Source organism: Castor canadensis, chromosome 11 (genome assembly GCF_047511655.1).
Source record: "Castor canadensis chromosome 11, mCasCan1.hap1v2, whole genome shotgun sequence".
Classification (NCBI taxonomy): domain Eukaryota; kingdom Metazoa; phylum Chordata; class Mammalia; order Rodentia; family Castoridae; genus Castor; species Castor canadensis.
In genome coordinates this window covers 55523655-55538031 of record NC_133396.1, presented here as the reverse complement: position 1 = coordinate 55538031, position 14377 = coordinate 55523655, and the positions used below count along the sequence as shown (strand labels likewise).

Here is a 14377-nt window from a genome sequence, read left to right as displayed (position 1 = left end):
GGAGAAAATATTTGCCAGCTATACATCAGACAAAGGACTGATAACCAGAATATATAGGGAACTTAAAAAACTGAATTCTCCCAAAACTAATGAACCAATAAGGAAATAGGCAAGTGAACTAAACAGAACTTTCTCCAAAGAAGAAATTCAAATGGCCAGAAAACACATGAAAAAATGCTCACCATTTCTAGCAATAAAGGAAATGCAAATTAAAACCACACTAAGATTCCACCTCACCCCTGTTAGAATAGCCATCATCAGCAACACCACCAACAACAGGTGTTGGCGAGGATGCGGGGAAAAAGGAACCCTCTTACACTGTTGGTGGGAATGTAGACTAGTACAACCACTCTGGAAAAAAATTTGGAGGCTACTTAAAAAGCTGGACATCGATCTACCATTTGATCCAGCAATACCACTCTTGGGGATATACCCAAAAGACTGTTACTCCAGAGGCACCTGCACATCCATGTTTATTGTGGCACTATTCACAATAGCCAAGTTATGGAAACAGCCAAGATGCCCCAGCACTGACAAATGGATTAAGAAAATGTGGTATCTATACACAATGGAATTTTATGCAGCCATGAAGAAGAACAAAATGTTATCATTCGCTGGTAAATGGATGGAATTGGAGAACATCATTCTGAGTGAGGTTAGCCTGGCCCAAAAGACCAAAAATCGTATGTTCTCCCTCATATGTGGACATTAGATCAAGGGCAAACACAACAAGGGGATTGGACTATGAGCACATGATAAAAGGGAGAGCACACAAGGGAGGGGTGAGAATAGGTAAGACACCTAAAAAACTAGCTAGCATTTGTTGCCCTTAACGCAGAGAAACTAAAGCAGATACCTTAAAGCAACTGAGGCCAATGGGAAAAGGGGAACAGGTACTAGAGAAAAGGTTAGATCAAAAAGAATTAACCTAGAAGGTAACACCCACGCACAGGAAATCAATGTGAGTCAATGCCCTGTATAGCTATCCTTATCTCAACCAGCAAAAACCCTTGTTCCTTCCTATTATTGCTTATACTCTCTCTACAACAAAATTAGAAATAAGGGCAAACTAGTTTCTGCTGGGTATTGGGGGGGGGAGAGGGAGGGGGCGGAGTGGGTGGTAAGGGAGGGGGTGGGGGCAGGGGGGAGAGATGAACCAAGCCTTGTATGCACATATGAATAATAAAAGAAAAATGAAAAAAAAAAAAAAGAAGAAGTCATTTACCAGCTTTGGACCTTAAAGTTGTCTGGCATCCATTCTCTCCAGTGTTTTTCATTCGTGACTGTTTTTAATCTGCTTGCAGTCCTTCCAAAGGTACTAGGACATGGTCTAATCACTTCCATGAGTAATGAGAAAGCTGAATCCCTGATGGGCCTTCCTTCATTTATTCGATGCATATTTGTCACAGATAAATAAAATGGAACCATCTGATGCTCAATGTTAAATGAAGCACCAAGAAAGAGGGCCAGCTGCCTTTATGTTCCAGATGACCTAGGTGGTACTCACAAAGGGCCCCTCACCCTGTCAGTGTGGTATCAAGGATCAGATGCTGGAGGGGCTAGAAATAAGCTCAGAGGATTTTTGGAAAAAGACTTGGTGTGAAGCATGAGTGTTCACTTCCCCAAAGGAAGGCAGGACTTGCCACTGATAATGAGGCTAGGAAAGGGGCTTCATTTGGACTACTTCAAACTAGTACAGGGCTCATGCCTGGGAGACCACAATTAGCCTTAGGATTTTACAGTGGAGTGTACAGAGTTTCTTGTTGGGACAGACTGAACCTCAGTTTGTCAAAGCAAAGTAAGGGCAAGTGTTTCCTGGGGAATCCAGGTATGAGCTAGTGCATGTGGCTAGGGGGTGCCATGGTGGGGTGAAGTGTGGGGGTTTGTGTGAGGAGCAGCATGTGACTAGCTAAAAGATACAGATGGGAGATCTCTAGTGATGCATAGAGATTCAACGAATTCCCCAAGTCCTCCAAAGAGAAGGTCAGATGTTAAGATCAGCTATAGTTATAGTAACTGATGCTACAATGCTCTCTTTCCTCCTTGAACCCTGAGGGTCAGAAGCTACAACTTCTGAGGAAAGATAAAAGAAGTCTAGAGCACTTCCCTTTCCCACTGCAAGCCTACTGTGGAGACAGAAGATCCCATTGCAAATTAGGTTTGTTTTTTTAAAGTTTCACTAGACGTGTGTGTGTGTGTGTGTGTGTGTGTGTGTGTGTGTGTGTGTGTGTGTGTGTGGTGTGTGTGTGTGTGCTTTTAGAAGTGACCAGGTAGCTTTTTATTACTAAAGAGTGATCAGAAAACTTTGGACATTGACCTAGAGTTCACCCATGGGCAGGAGGAGAACTAGTTATACAAACTGGTTTTGAAGGGACAACTGGAAACAAGATAATTGTTTTACAACCACCCCTTGTTCTATAAAAATATTAGTGTGTGTTGATATCGCATAGTTTTGTGTTAACAGGGCTGCAGAAGTAAGGCCTTAAAGTCAACGCCTCTGCTACAACCAGCTATGATGCCCTGGGAGCATGGGGAACCTCAACTTTCATTCCCTCATCACAGCTGCTGAGCCTCTCAGGAGAGCTATGAGAATGAGATGAAACTGCACCCAGAGAGAGTGACTGTAAATGACAACTATTCTTCTTCCTTGTTCATATACGAGCTGTCTCTGGATAAACTTAATACAGTTAGAATCTCTGCAGATGTTTCAAAGACTGTGCATGTACCAGCACACACTCACACACATACTACAAACACACATACACAAACACACACACATACTACAAACACACATACACAAACACACACACATACTACAAACACACACACACACACACACACAGGAGTTTGGTGTCTCTTATTCTAAACACCCAGAGTGGGAAATGGCAGGACTTTTGGTCAAAGGATATTTTGAACAAGTGTCCCAGCAAAAGACAAGGTGGCAGAGATGGACTATCCTCCTAACAGCTGGCCCTTCTCAGGCATTTCAATTCCCTGCTGCCCTGGCCCATTTGTGTGGCACTAACCATACTGCCACATTCCAGACCTTGCTGGCTACCAGGTCTGCATTAGACCATCAGGGCACAGAGCCAAGGGCCGCCAGGGGCTGAAGGATTTGCAGAGGCATATGAAGATGCTGATAGTTGGAAAAATAATTATTGGCCTTGAAATATAAAAACTGTAGAATAAAAATTAATGTTTCATTAACTATCTAAAATATACCATTATGTGAACTACTAGATTGAAACTTAATTATTACTTACACAAAATTAACTTTTTAATGTGGGTGGAATTTTTAGGGTGAGAGGCAGGGCGTATGGAGGAAGAGTGCCCTTGCAACACTGGTGCTGTCTGCTGAAATTCTCTGTCCTCCTCTGCCTCCACATTGTGAGCAGCTGGAGTCACAATCAATTTGAGTGATGGACTGTAATTTCTTGGAAACAATCCTGACTCAAAACTGTGGGATCTTCAGAGTCATGTTGTCTTTATAGCACCAGCCTCTGGTGCCCATTCTTGGAGATGGGTCCCAGATTCACAGATTAGTGTATGAAATAGCAAATAAATACACAAATAAAACAGAAGCAGGTTTCAGGCCTGGGAACCTCTCTATACTGACACATGCAATATTCTTGCTATCATAAGTATCTTTACATAAGAATAATTAATCTATTATTTAGGTAATAGTTGGTGCTATAGTTTGGATCTTCAGTGTCCCATAAAGGCCCCTGTGTGTTAAAGGTTTAGTCTCCACTTTGGGACTTTGGAAACCTTGAAGGGGTGGGGCCATATGGGAGGTGTTTCTCAAAGGGAATTGTGGGACCCTGTCTCTTCCTCTCTCTCTTTCACTTTCCAAATATGAGATGGGTGGTATTGCTCTGCCACGTGTTCCTCCCATAATGCACCTCCACAGGTCCAATGCAACAGGGTCAACCAACCATAGGCTGACATTGTCAAAACAAGTCTTTTTTCTTCATATGCTGATGATCGCTGTATAGTTGCTACAGCAATGGAAAGCTAACTAACACAGGTGGCCAGGGCTTGTTGCTTCTACTTTTCCAAAACTATAGAGAAAAAGGAAACTCACAAATGCCTAGGACTGGTCAAATGATGCATAATACCTAATCCCACACTATCTGAGCTGTGATGACACATAGTCAGGAACAGAAAGTGGCCCCTATTGGTCCCTGACAAGTGTCATCTTCACCTCTTGTCCTGTTGGTCTGGCCTATGTAGCCTCTGTAGGACAGCTAGCTGCTGGCCCTGCAGACACAAAGGATCTGACTCTCAGAACTGTTATTTGATATTCCAACTGATGCCTCCTTCAGATATATCCACATGGCACTTATGAAAAGCACTTTAAATCCTCTTCCTCTTCACTATGTCTCTTCTTGCCTGAACTGACAATAGGCATCCCAGGGGCATCCTAATGTGTGTTTCCCTCTGCCATCTGCTGTGCCTGGAGGGTTCTGACTTTGGGGACAGGACAGAACATCAGCAGGACATCAGATATGAGCCAACAGTTCTTTATTGCTGCATTAATTTGCTCGCTTCCTTATTTCTTTGCTTACCTGGTTCTGAGTGTTTCTAAGCAGGTTGGAAGATACTTGTCAAACAGAATGGTTAGGTTGGCTTTCTCTGTTTGGACTTCCCTCTGGTCAATCCAGCTACTCACTGGAGGATTCCATCCCAGGTCTGCTGGGTTGATATACAGGATTCCTGGTAGTACAGGGAAGATTGTGCAATGAGTATTCCATATACCTCACTATGTTTTTCACCCTAGAGAGTTAGCTTCTTGAACTAAAAAAAGTGCTGAAGACTTGACTTAAGCAGACAGAGACCTGGTCTCAGTCAGAGAGGGCACCTGAGTTTGCCATTGAAGACCAGTGTCAACTGACTGATAACAGATGAATGGAGATCAGTGTTTAGAGGAACCAAGGGTTAAGTCCAGGCTCAAGAGGAATGAAGGCTGTGATTGATCAGCAACACTTGTCACTATGTGGAAGTGTACAGTGAGTCCATGTCCTAACTGTTAGAACCTGTCAATATGAACTTACTTGGAAAGAAAGGCCTTTGCAGATGTAATTCAGTTAAAGATCTTGAGATAAGAAATTTTAAAGCGTTCTTATAAGAGAAAGAAGAGGAGAGACACATGCAGATCAGAGCTATGTGAAACAATAGCCAAGTGATGAAATCAGCCTAGGTGCCCAATGAATGGATAAAGAAAATGTGGTATATGTACACAATGGGATATTATTCAGCCATAAAGAGAAATATTATGTCATTTGCAGGAGAATGAACGAAACAGAAGACCATCATGTTAAGCATAATGCCAGGCTCAGAAAGACAAATACCACATTTTCTCTTTTATGTGGAATCTAGACCTAAAACATAATAAAAATACAATATGAATGTAAAAGGGGGACTGTTCCAGGGGAACAAACAGGAGGGAGAAAGGAAAGGGTGACAGGGGTAAATATAATGGAAGTACATTTTATGTACATATGAAGAAGATAGCACAATGAAACCTACTAAAATTGTTTTTTAAAAGATGGGGGAAGAGATGAGAAAGGGTAATAGAGGGGGTTGAATTTGGTCAAAGTACAATATATGGGTAAATGGAAATGCTACAATGAAACTTCACTGTACAATTAATATATGCTAATTAAAAAAAAGTCATGTGAAAAAGGTGGAGATTAGAGTTCTGAGGCCATAAGCCAAAGTAGCACTTGAGCTGGAAGATGCAAGGAAGAATTCTCCCCCGAAGACTGGAAGGAGCAAGCCTTGCTTACATTAATTTTGGATGTTTTACCTCCAGAAATGTGAGAGAATAAAGTTCTGCTATTTTAAAAGCCACCAAGCTTACAGTGATTTGATACACTTATTACAGCAGCCTAGAAAGCTGGCAGAGTGGGAAGTCATTCTCCTGACCTGTACTTACTATGCTTAGCCAGGTCCTTGAGAGAAAAATTTCCTTTTTTTATCATTTATTTTTATCTTATTTCTTTATTATTTTAAAAGATATTTTAACATCTTTACAGAGGTATAATTTATATCCAAAACATTGTACATATTTAATGTATACTAGTTGTTGAATTTGGACGCATCCAAGCAGCTATAGAAACTATTACAGTTACTGTAATAAACACAGCTGTCACCTCTAAAAATTCTTCATACTGCGTGTGTGTTAAGAACACTTAACCTGAGATCTATCCTCCTAACAAAATCTTAAAGGTATATAATACAGCACTGTCAACTATGGACACTCTGTTATACAGCAGGTCTGTAGAACTTCCTTCTCCCACATAAACATTGTACCTGCTGGACACTCCCCCACTCTCCCCTGCCCTGGCAACCACCATTCTACTCTACTTCTTTAGGTTTGCTTATTTTTACACTCTAGTCTCTGCTACCAAATTGAGTTGGTGTAGACAGGAAAGTTAAGGTAACATTGCCATTTTCTATTAGGAGATCTTGAGAACTGGCAATATTTGGTCATGTCCATAGACATGGAGGCTAGAACTGGTCTGAATGTAGTAGCCTACTTCTAGACAATTCTGTGCAATCCACAGTTCCTCTCCACATCTCCACTATTGCCACATTTCTGAATTAACAAACTCATTGGGCCTGGCCTTAGGGTACCTGCGTGCTCTTGTGGATGTGGATTAGCGCTGAGAACCAGGAAAGAATACTGGTTAATCAGGGTTCTGGCTCCTGCTTGGACTTCCTTCAGGGTCCACAAACTGCTCAGCTGTGCATTTCCCCTGAGGTCATACCTGCTCTGGAGACTGTAGCCGGGGTGGCTGTGCGCAGGTGGCTGATCTCAAAGAGGAGCCGCATGGTGGGGTTAAGAGGAATCCTCTCGTTGCTTGCCAGGGTCAGCACCTAGAACCAAGGGGCGGGACATGCAGTTAGGAAAAGGTTAGGACAGGTAGCCAGCTGGTAGGGATTTGGTGGATTCTTGTGGGTAAGGCTTATGGATGTGTTGGAAACTAAATCCCTAATGCAACAACATCAAGAAGTGGAACCTTTCAGAGGTGATGAGGTCACAAGGCCTCCACCCCATAAACGGATCAATGCTGATCACAGGTTGGGGAGGCTTGAGGCTGTGAGTTCTCTTCCTGGCTCTCTTGCCCTTCCCCTTCTCATCTTCAGCTGACACAGCAAGAAGGGCAAGGACGTCCTCATAGATGTGATCCCTCCATCTTAAAAAACTTTAGCCTCCAGAATTGTAAATCAAATAAATGTTTTTCTTTATAAATTACCAATCCCGAGTATTCTGTTACAGTAGCACAGAAACAGAACAATTAGTTTCTTTCTTTTCTTATTTTTGGTTATTAGTTATTTTCTCTCCTCCTCCTTCCCCTCCCCTTCCCTTTCCCCCTCCTCCTTCTCCTCCTTCTCCTCCGCCTCCCTTCTTCTTCTCAGTACCAGGGTTTGGGTTCAGGACCTTGGGCTTACTAACAGGTACTGTACCATTTGAGCCAGCCCCCCCCACCCCACCATTTTTTTAATTAATTGGTAGAGCACCTGCCTATTTATTTATTTATTTTTTTCACAAAAGGTGTCGCATTTTTACCTGGGCTGTTCTCAGACTGAGGTTCTCCTATCTATGCCTCCTAACCAGCTGAATTACAGACCTGTACCACCACATCCAGGTTGTTTGTTGAGATGGGGTGTAAGTAATTTTTGCCTGGGCTGGCTTCTGACTGCAGTCCTCCTGCTCACTGCTTCCCAAGTGCTGGGATTACAGGCATGAGCCGCTGTGGCTGGCCTTCATTATTAGTATTCCTGCATTTTCTACAGTAATCCTGTAGAAATCTCTTACCCTGTACCCCTCTCCACTCCCACCCCTTTGTCTTCTGTGTGTGTTGATCAGGAAAAAAAAGTTATTTAAACAGCTTATATTGATGCCTATAATTTGAACAAACTAAACTACATTTGAATAATATAACCATTAAAAAAAAGAGCTCTGGTTTCATATTACTGCCCTTCCTAAGTAGTCGCACTGGGAGAGTGTACTTTTATTCTAAGGATGCTGGGAATGTTAGTTCCATCTCAACATTCCCAATCTGGATGAGCTTTCTGAACAGGTCTAAGGACAGCTCCCAGCTTAGCAGCCATGTTGCTGACATTCCATTAGTCTTCACTGTTTCCAAAAAATAACAGGTACTTTCAATGGATAGATATTTGCAAACCTGGAGGGTGTTTGACAGGCTTAGAGTGCTTCCGATCTTTAGTTTCCTTATTTATAGAAAAGGGAAAGAATTAGAAAAAAGATTTGAATTGACAGCTTAAGATTCTTTTCATCTCTAAACATTAAAAGGCAGACAATTCTGAAGGAAATGACAATCAGGCCAAAAATGAGGTAGGCAACAGCAGTGCCATTGATGTAGCTAAGGTGATGGTGGGAAATGGATCGGTTTTGAGATGTCTGTTAGACACCAGTGATAGCTGGTTACTCTGTGTCAGCCATCATGTAACACTCATCTGGCTTTGCAGATGACTAGGGATGACATGGGGACCTCCCCTCCCCTTCTGATACCTTGTTATCATCCATGACTGTGTTCAGAGATTCAATCCACATTGGATCTATGTCACCATCCAGTAAAATCCACTTGGGCCCATCATGGGAGATGTTAGCAAGGTCTCGCATGATGGAAGAGAACAAGCCTAAAAGAAACCATGGATAACTTGCTTTCTACTTCACCATCATCAGCCTCTTTCTCTTAACACTATTTCCTTTCTTTGGTTATATCACTCAGAAGGAGACATAAATGGAAGAGGACTTTGTGTCTTGCTATACCTCCAAACTTGACAGTTCCCAAGGTGCATTTTCTCTTGTGCTCCAGTCTAACCTGTGACATCAACAAGACCACGAGAACAACAGTAGCAACAATGCCTGACAGTAACAGTTTGATTGATTGATTGAGTGATTGATTGATTTTCGCGGTACTGGGGTTTGAGCTCAGGGCCTACACCTTATACCTTGAGCCACTGCACCAACCCTTTTTTGTGATGGGTATTTTTGAGATAGGGTCTCACAAACTATTTGCCCAGGCTGACTTTGAACTGTGATCCTCCTGATCCCTGCTTCCTAAGTTGCTAGGATTACAGGTATGAGCCACCTGCACCTGGCCTAGTACCACCTTTTTAAGTGACAAAAGACCCAGTGAATCATTTCAGCCAGTGGCTGTAGCATGGTGCAATTATATTAATATGAAACTTTTTCAGGTAAAGTTTTCATTCTTTGTAACTGCAGTCCTAGTGAATCTTGCCCAAGACAGGCTTTGGGAGAAGACTCAACTGGTTCTTATTGTTATTATATTAGAATTTATATGTTAATTTGGGTAGATTGATTTTTATGATATTAAACTTTCCCAGTCAACAATATGGCATGTCTTTTCATTTATTCAGATATTGTTTTATGTCCATAATAAAATTTTACTGCTTTTAAAATATATCTCTTTGGCTAAATGTGTTCCTAAATATTTCATAGTTTTATTGTTATTGTGAATGGGTTGTCTCTTCCTTATTTCCAGCTGGCTGGTGTTAGTTTAGAGAAAAGCTACCAAACTTAGTGTATTTATTTTACATTCAGTTACCTTTAATAAATGTTCTTATTAACTCTGGTAATTTTCCAATGTTTCATGGGTTTTCTAGGTATAAAATTGTAGAATCACCAAAACAGTAACTTTTCTTTTTTTTCTCCAATTTATAAAATGTTTTCCATTTTATTGTTTTACTGCATTTTCTAAAAGCCCCATAACCAAAAGCGAATAATAATTAATAGTAGGCCTTACTAGATTGTTCCTGGTTTTAATGGAAATGGCTTTATTGTATCATTATTCAGAGTGATTTCATTTTCTCTTTGGTTTCAGATATTTACAGTATCATACTTAAGGAATTTCCTCTATTCTTATTTTACTTAGAACTTTCTATTAGAAATAGAAAGTTTTAAGTATCTATTGGTTGATCAAATTATTTTGCCCTTTAATTTGTCAATGTTTTTTGTTACTATTTTATAAAAGATAACTGACCTATCCTTACACTCCTGGAATACATTCTACTTTGTCACACTGTACAATTCTTTTGAGATACTGAATTCTATTGCTAGCATTTTATGTAGAATTTTGCTTCTACATAGAAGTTGATATAAAGATTATTCTGGCTTCAAAAATGATTTCAGAGCTGTCTTTGTATGAGTTTGGAATTATTTGGGTTTTTTTTCTTTTACTATCTTTAAATTTTCCTTTTCGTTAGTTTACTCAAGTTTTCTACTTCTTATTCAATAAATGTTGCTAATTTGTATTTTGCTACAGGGTCATCTATTTTGTCTACTTTTTCATATATGTGCCATCTAATTAAATACTTTCTTCTAGTTTAATCTTGTGTGTATCTATTATATGTCCTTTCTGATACCCTTTTCCCCATTAATCATGCTCACAGTGAATGTATTTTATTGGTCTTTACAAAGAACCAATATTTATATTTATTTCTCTTTTTGATGATTTCTTTGTCTTTTTTCTGGCTTATTTCAGATTTTGTTGTTATTAGTTTCTTTGCCCTCATCATTTTCTTCAAATTTAGCTTGAGTAATTGCTTAATATAATACTAACTTCCTTTATTTCCAATTAACTTTCCATAATAGAGTTTAATATTTTTTTCTTATAGGCTTTAGATATGCCCCATAGGTTTTCTATGAATTGTTCTTTTATTGGTTCCTTGAAGTGTTTCAGTTTAGTTTTCCTTTTGATACAGGAGTAGAGAGCATTGTTTGATTTGCAAGTAGTAAAGAGATTTTCCTGATAGTTGTTTCTAACCCTGTTGCGTTATCAGAGAATATGGCCTATAAATTGATACTTTTGAATACAATGTAGCTTCCTCCATGGCCAACCAAATGTTTAATTTTTGCAAATGTTCTATGAACCAACCAAGAAAGGAATGCTTTCTATTTGTGGGATGCAAAGTTCTATAATTATGTGTCCTACTGTGTTTGATCATGTGTTTGCAAATTCCTCTTATTTTTCTGTGCACCAACATCATCTAATTTTGAAAAAGTCTTAATAAGATTGTGTTTTTATTTTTATCAGGTACTCCTAAAAATTTCTAAAAGGCTGTGTTCCATTGACTTTGAAATTACATTGTTTAATGAATACACATTCTTGATTATTATGTCTTTCTTGTCAGTTTCTCCAAATTCAATGTGCAAATTTAATAAAACTTTAATTAGAATTATGACAGCTTAAAGTGCTGAATTATATTATTGAACTTAAGTTTAATATGGAGAAAGATGTGTTTGAGGCTATCCAAGAAAATTACAAAAGAATATTGAGGAGCAATTTACCTCATCAGATGTTAAAATATGCTAAAATATGATTGCAACTGAAATGGAATGATATTAGTATGGGATCAGATAAATAGGAGAGTGAGCAGAATGGAAAGCCCTGAATCAGATCACAGTATGTAGGGAATTTAATAAATGACAAGCTGGTGTTTAAGATCAAAGAGAAAGGATGGCTTACTTAATAAATGATGCTGGCACAATCAATTATCCATCTGGAAGAAAATAACGTTGATTTTCTACTTCACCTCATACTAAGTCCCTAAATAAATTCCAGATGGATTAAAAAATGTTAATGTAAAAAGAATCCTTATTGACCAAATTTATGGTACTATATCTGTAGCTGAAAATTAGAGTCATAAACAAAATAGGAATCCCAGATGCTAAAAAGTCTAGACAGGCATAATTTCCTTTTTAAAAAAATATGCATGGCAAAATATGACATGATGTGTCTATGGGCAAGTGACAGACACATTAGCAACACATATAACAGATAAAGCATCATTAGCTTTTCTATATAAAGAACTCTTGCACACTGGTATAAAATAACAAGGGGAAATAAAAACACAAAAGAGCAAATCACGAAGACCAATAAGAAGGAAAAGCTGCTAAGCCTCACTAATAGTGAGTGAAATGAAAATTAGAGAAGCTGCTCACTAAGTCTCTTTGCCCTAGGCCTCTGATTGAAACTGCTAAATTAAAGAGATCCGGGAGGTTTGGTCCTGATAGAGTCAGATGCTGGAACGTTAAGAGGAGCTGGTATTTCTTATCTCACAGTACAGTGTGAACATGGGTTTGGAGTCCTCTGAATCACTGTGGAAGGGAATGTGGAACTGAGAGGACAATCCCTGCATCACCAGGGGCCTGACCCAGGCACAGTGTCCAATAGCACACAGTGTCCCTATTACTGCTGGGGCAGTGGCACAGTGGCAAGTGGCCTCTAGGGATGCCAGCCCACACCACTTTTATGGGAATGCCTTAAATCCACTGCCAGGCAGTGTGCTGACTCTACACCATGCTGTGTGCTCTAGACTCAGGGAATCAGCAAACTACAGCTGAATGTCTGCTCTGCTTTCTCCTCTACCAGGGCTCTCTCCAAAAGGCAGCTGGAAAAGGCCTTGGAGGAGGGAGAACATCTGAAAAGCTGAGGTTCCCCTCCTAGCCAAAACTGGGTTCTTCCTTTCCATTGTCTTTTACATCTCCTTCTGTGATCCTAAACAGACAGGCGTTCTCTTCTCTATGTTCTCCCTACTAGATCTAATTCTGTCCCGGGGACTCAGAGGATAGTAGGGACTTTCTCTGTGGGGACCCCACTCTTACCATCCTTCCATTCTCGTGTAGCTGGGTTGATGATGCCAAAGAGCTCGTCATTTGTGACTGCTTTGGGGTTGAGGTCAGTCCAGATGGGGCGGCGTCTCATGATCTGATAGGTCTTGTGCAAGGACCTCAGCACCTGGGACTTGCCGGTACCAGCACCACCCACAACAAACACGGAGTGCCGCACAGCCAGCAACTCCTCCAGCTGGACCACCTGGGAGATAGGGGAGGAACCTGGTTGTCACCACCTGCCACCTGCTCTTCTGTGAGCCAGGCTGGTGTTTGAAGTGGGATCTGAAGTCAACAGCAAAGGGTTATTTACCCCCAAATGTGATGGGGTCTGAATCAAAGGGCAACCCAATTTATCCATTGATGCAGTCATGCATTTATTAGTCACCAGCTAAGTGCTAGAGACTCTAGTGTGCCCTATAAGGTAGATTCAGAGAGGGTGTGTGTTCTGGTGGAGAAGAAAGTCACATTGGCAAACAGACAACTACTTGGAGCTCTTCAGTGATGCTTTCCCATGCCTGTGGCTTTAAACATACTCTGCCTTCTGTTTAGAAGTCACTTTTTCTCCTACATTTCTCTGGCCAATCTCTGCATAGTCCCCAGGAAACCTTTGGTCTGGGGTAGGTATCCCATACCCACAATCTACATCCTGGCACTTGACAATATTGTAATGGTTAGTTTTCTGTATCACAATTCAAATATCAGCTCACTGAAGGCAGGCAAAGCTTTAAGAGGTGGGGCTTAGTGGGATGTCCTTATATCAACTGGGGACATGTTCACAAAATGGATTAAGGCATTTCTTGTGGGAACCTGGTTAGTTCTCAGAAGAAAATTGTTATGAAAATAATTTCTGAGCCTGGCCCCGAACCTCCCCCTCCCACCTGCCAGCTCTTTCTGGCTTCCTGCATTGAGATATGAACATGCTTCTGCCATTGCCATCCATCACGATGTGAAATAACTGAGAAGGCCCTCATCAGAACCAGGTTAGTACAGGTGTCCCACCCTTGAACTTCGGGGTTCCTCTAAGCTTGTCCTCTAGGACCCCATGTTGATGAGAGATTCTGAGGTCATTTGATTTCATTCCCTTTCTGGATCAATTCCAGTACCTTCTTACTCTATTGTTCAACTAGAAAACTTTTCATTCTTTGCACTTGACCCTTGAAATTCCATTAGTATGTGTCTTGAATAAGCCCATTTAAATTCACTCTGTATTCAGTATTGAGTGATTGCAGTTTAGATACATGACTTTGCTAGCTCTAATAACTTTTCTCAGATTCTTTCTAGAATTCCTGTTGGTGACATGTTGGATAACTTAGATTGGTGGTCTCTGTGTCATCTTGCCTGTCACACTTTGACTCTGTTTTTATGTGTACCTATTTTACTGTACATTACATGTAGCATTCCATCCTTGGAGATTTGACTTTATCTCTTAATCCTCTTGCTGAATTTTTTATGTCACCAATGACATAATTTTACATTCCAAAGAGCTCTTTACAATTCTCCAGTAAGTCTTTTTATTATAGCATCTTATTCTTGTTTTATGGATATTATTTTCATTCTTATCTTCAATGATACTAATCAGAACATTTTGAATGTTCTCTTTTTAATTTTCACTAGGGTGTGTGTGTGTGTGTGTGCGCGTGCCTATGTTGTTGATTTTCTCCAATATTGAGGAAGCCTTAAGTTTAAATAAAGAGATGCCCCGTGTTT

At 40.3% G+C, this 14377-nt stretch overlaps 1 protein-coding gene across 1 annotated transcript in view; it reads right to left on the bottom strand.

The window, feature by feature from the left end:
• Dnah9 (dynein axonemal heavy chain 9) overlaps nucleotides 1-14377 on the bottom strand; it is a 335102-nt gene that overhangs the window by 171482 nt on the left and 149243 nt on the right. Inside the window, exons 32-35 of the mRNA XM_074046853.1 lie at nucleotides 12662-12872; nucleotides 8543-8670; nucleotides 6774-6882; nucleotides 4569-4716 (exon numbers count right to left, since the gene is read on the bottom strand). Of these exons, the coding sequence (XP_073902954.1) occupies nucleotides 4569-4716; nucleotides 6774-6882; nucleotides 8543-8670; nucleotides 12662-12872 (596 nt within the window). The remainder of the gene's footprint in view (nucleotides 1-4568; nucleotides 4717-6773; nucleotides 6883-8542; nucleotides 8671-12661; nucleotides 12873-14377) is intronic.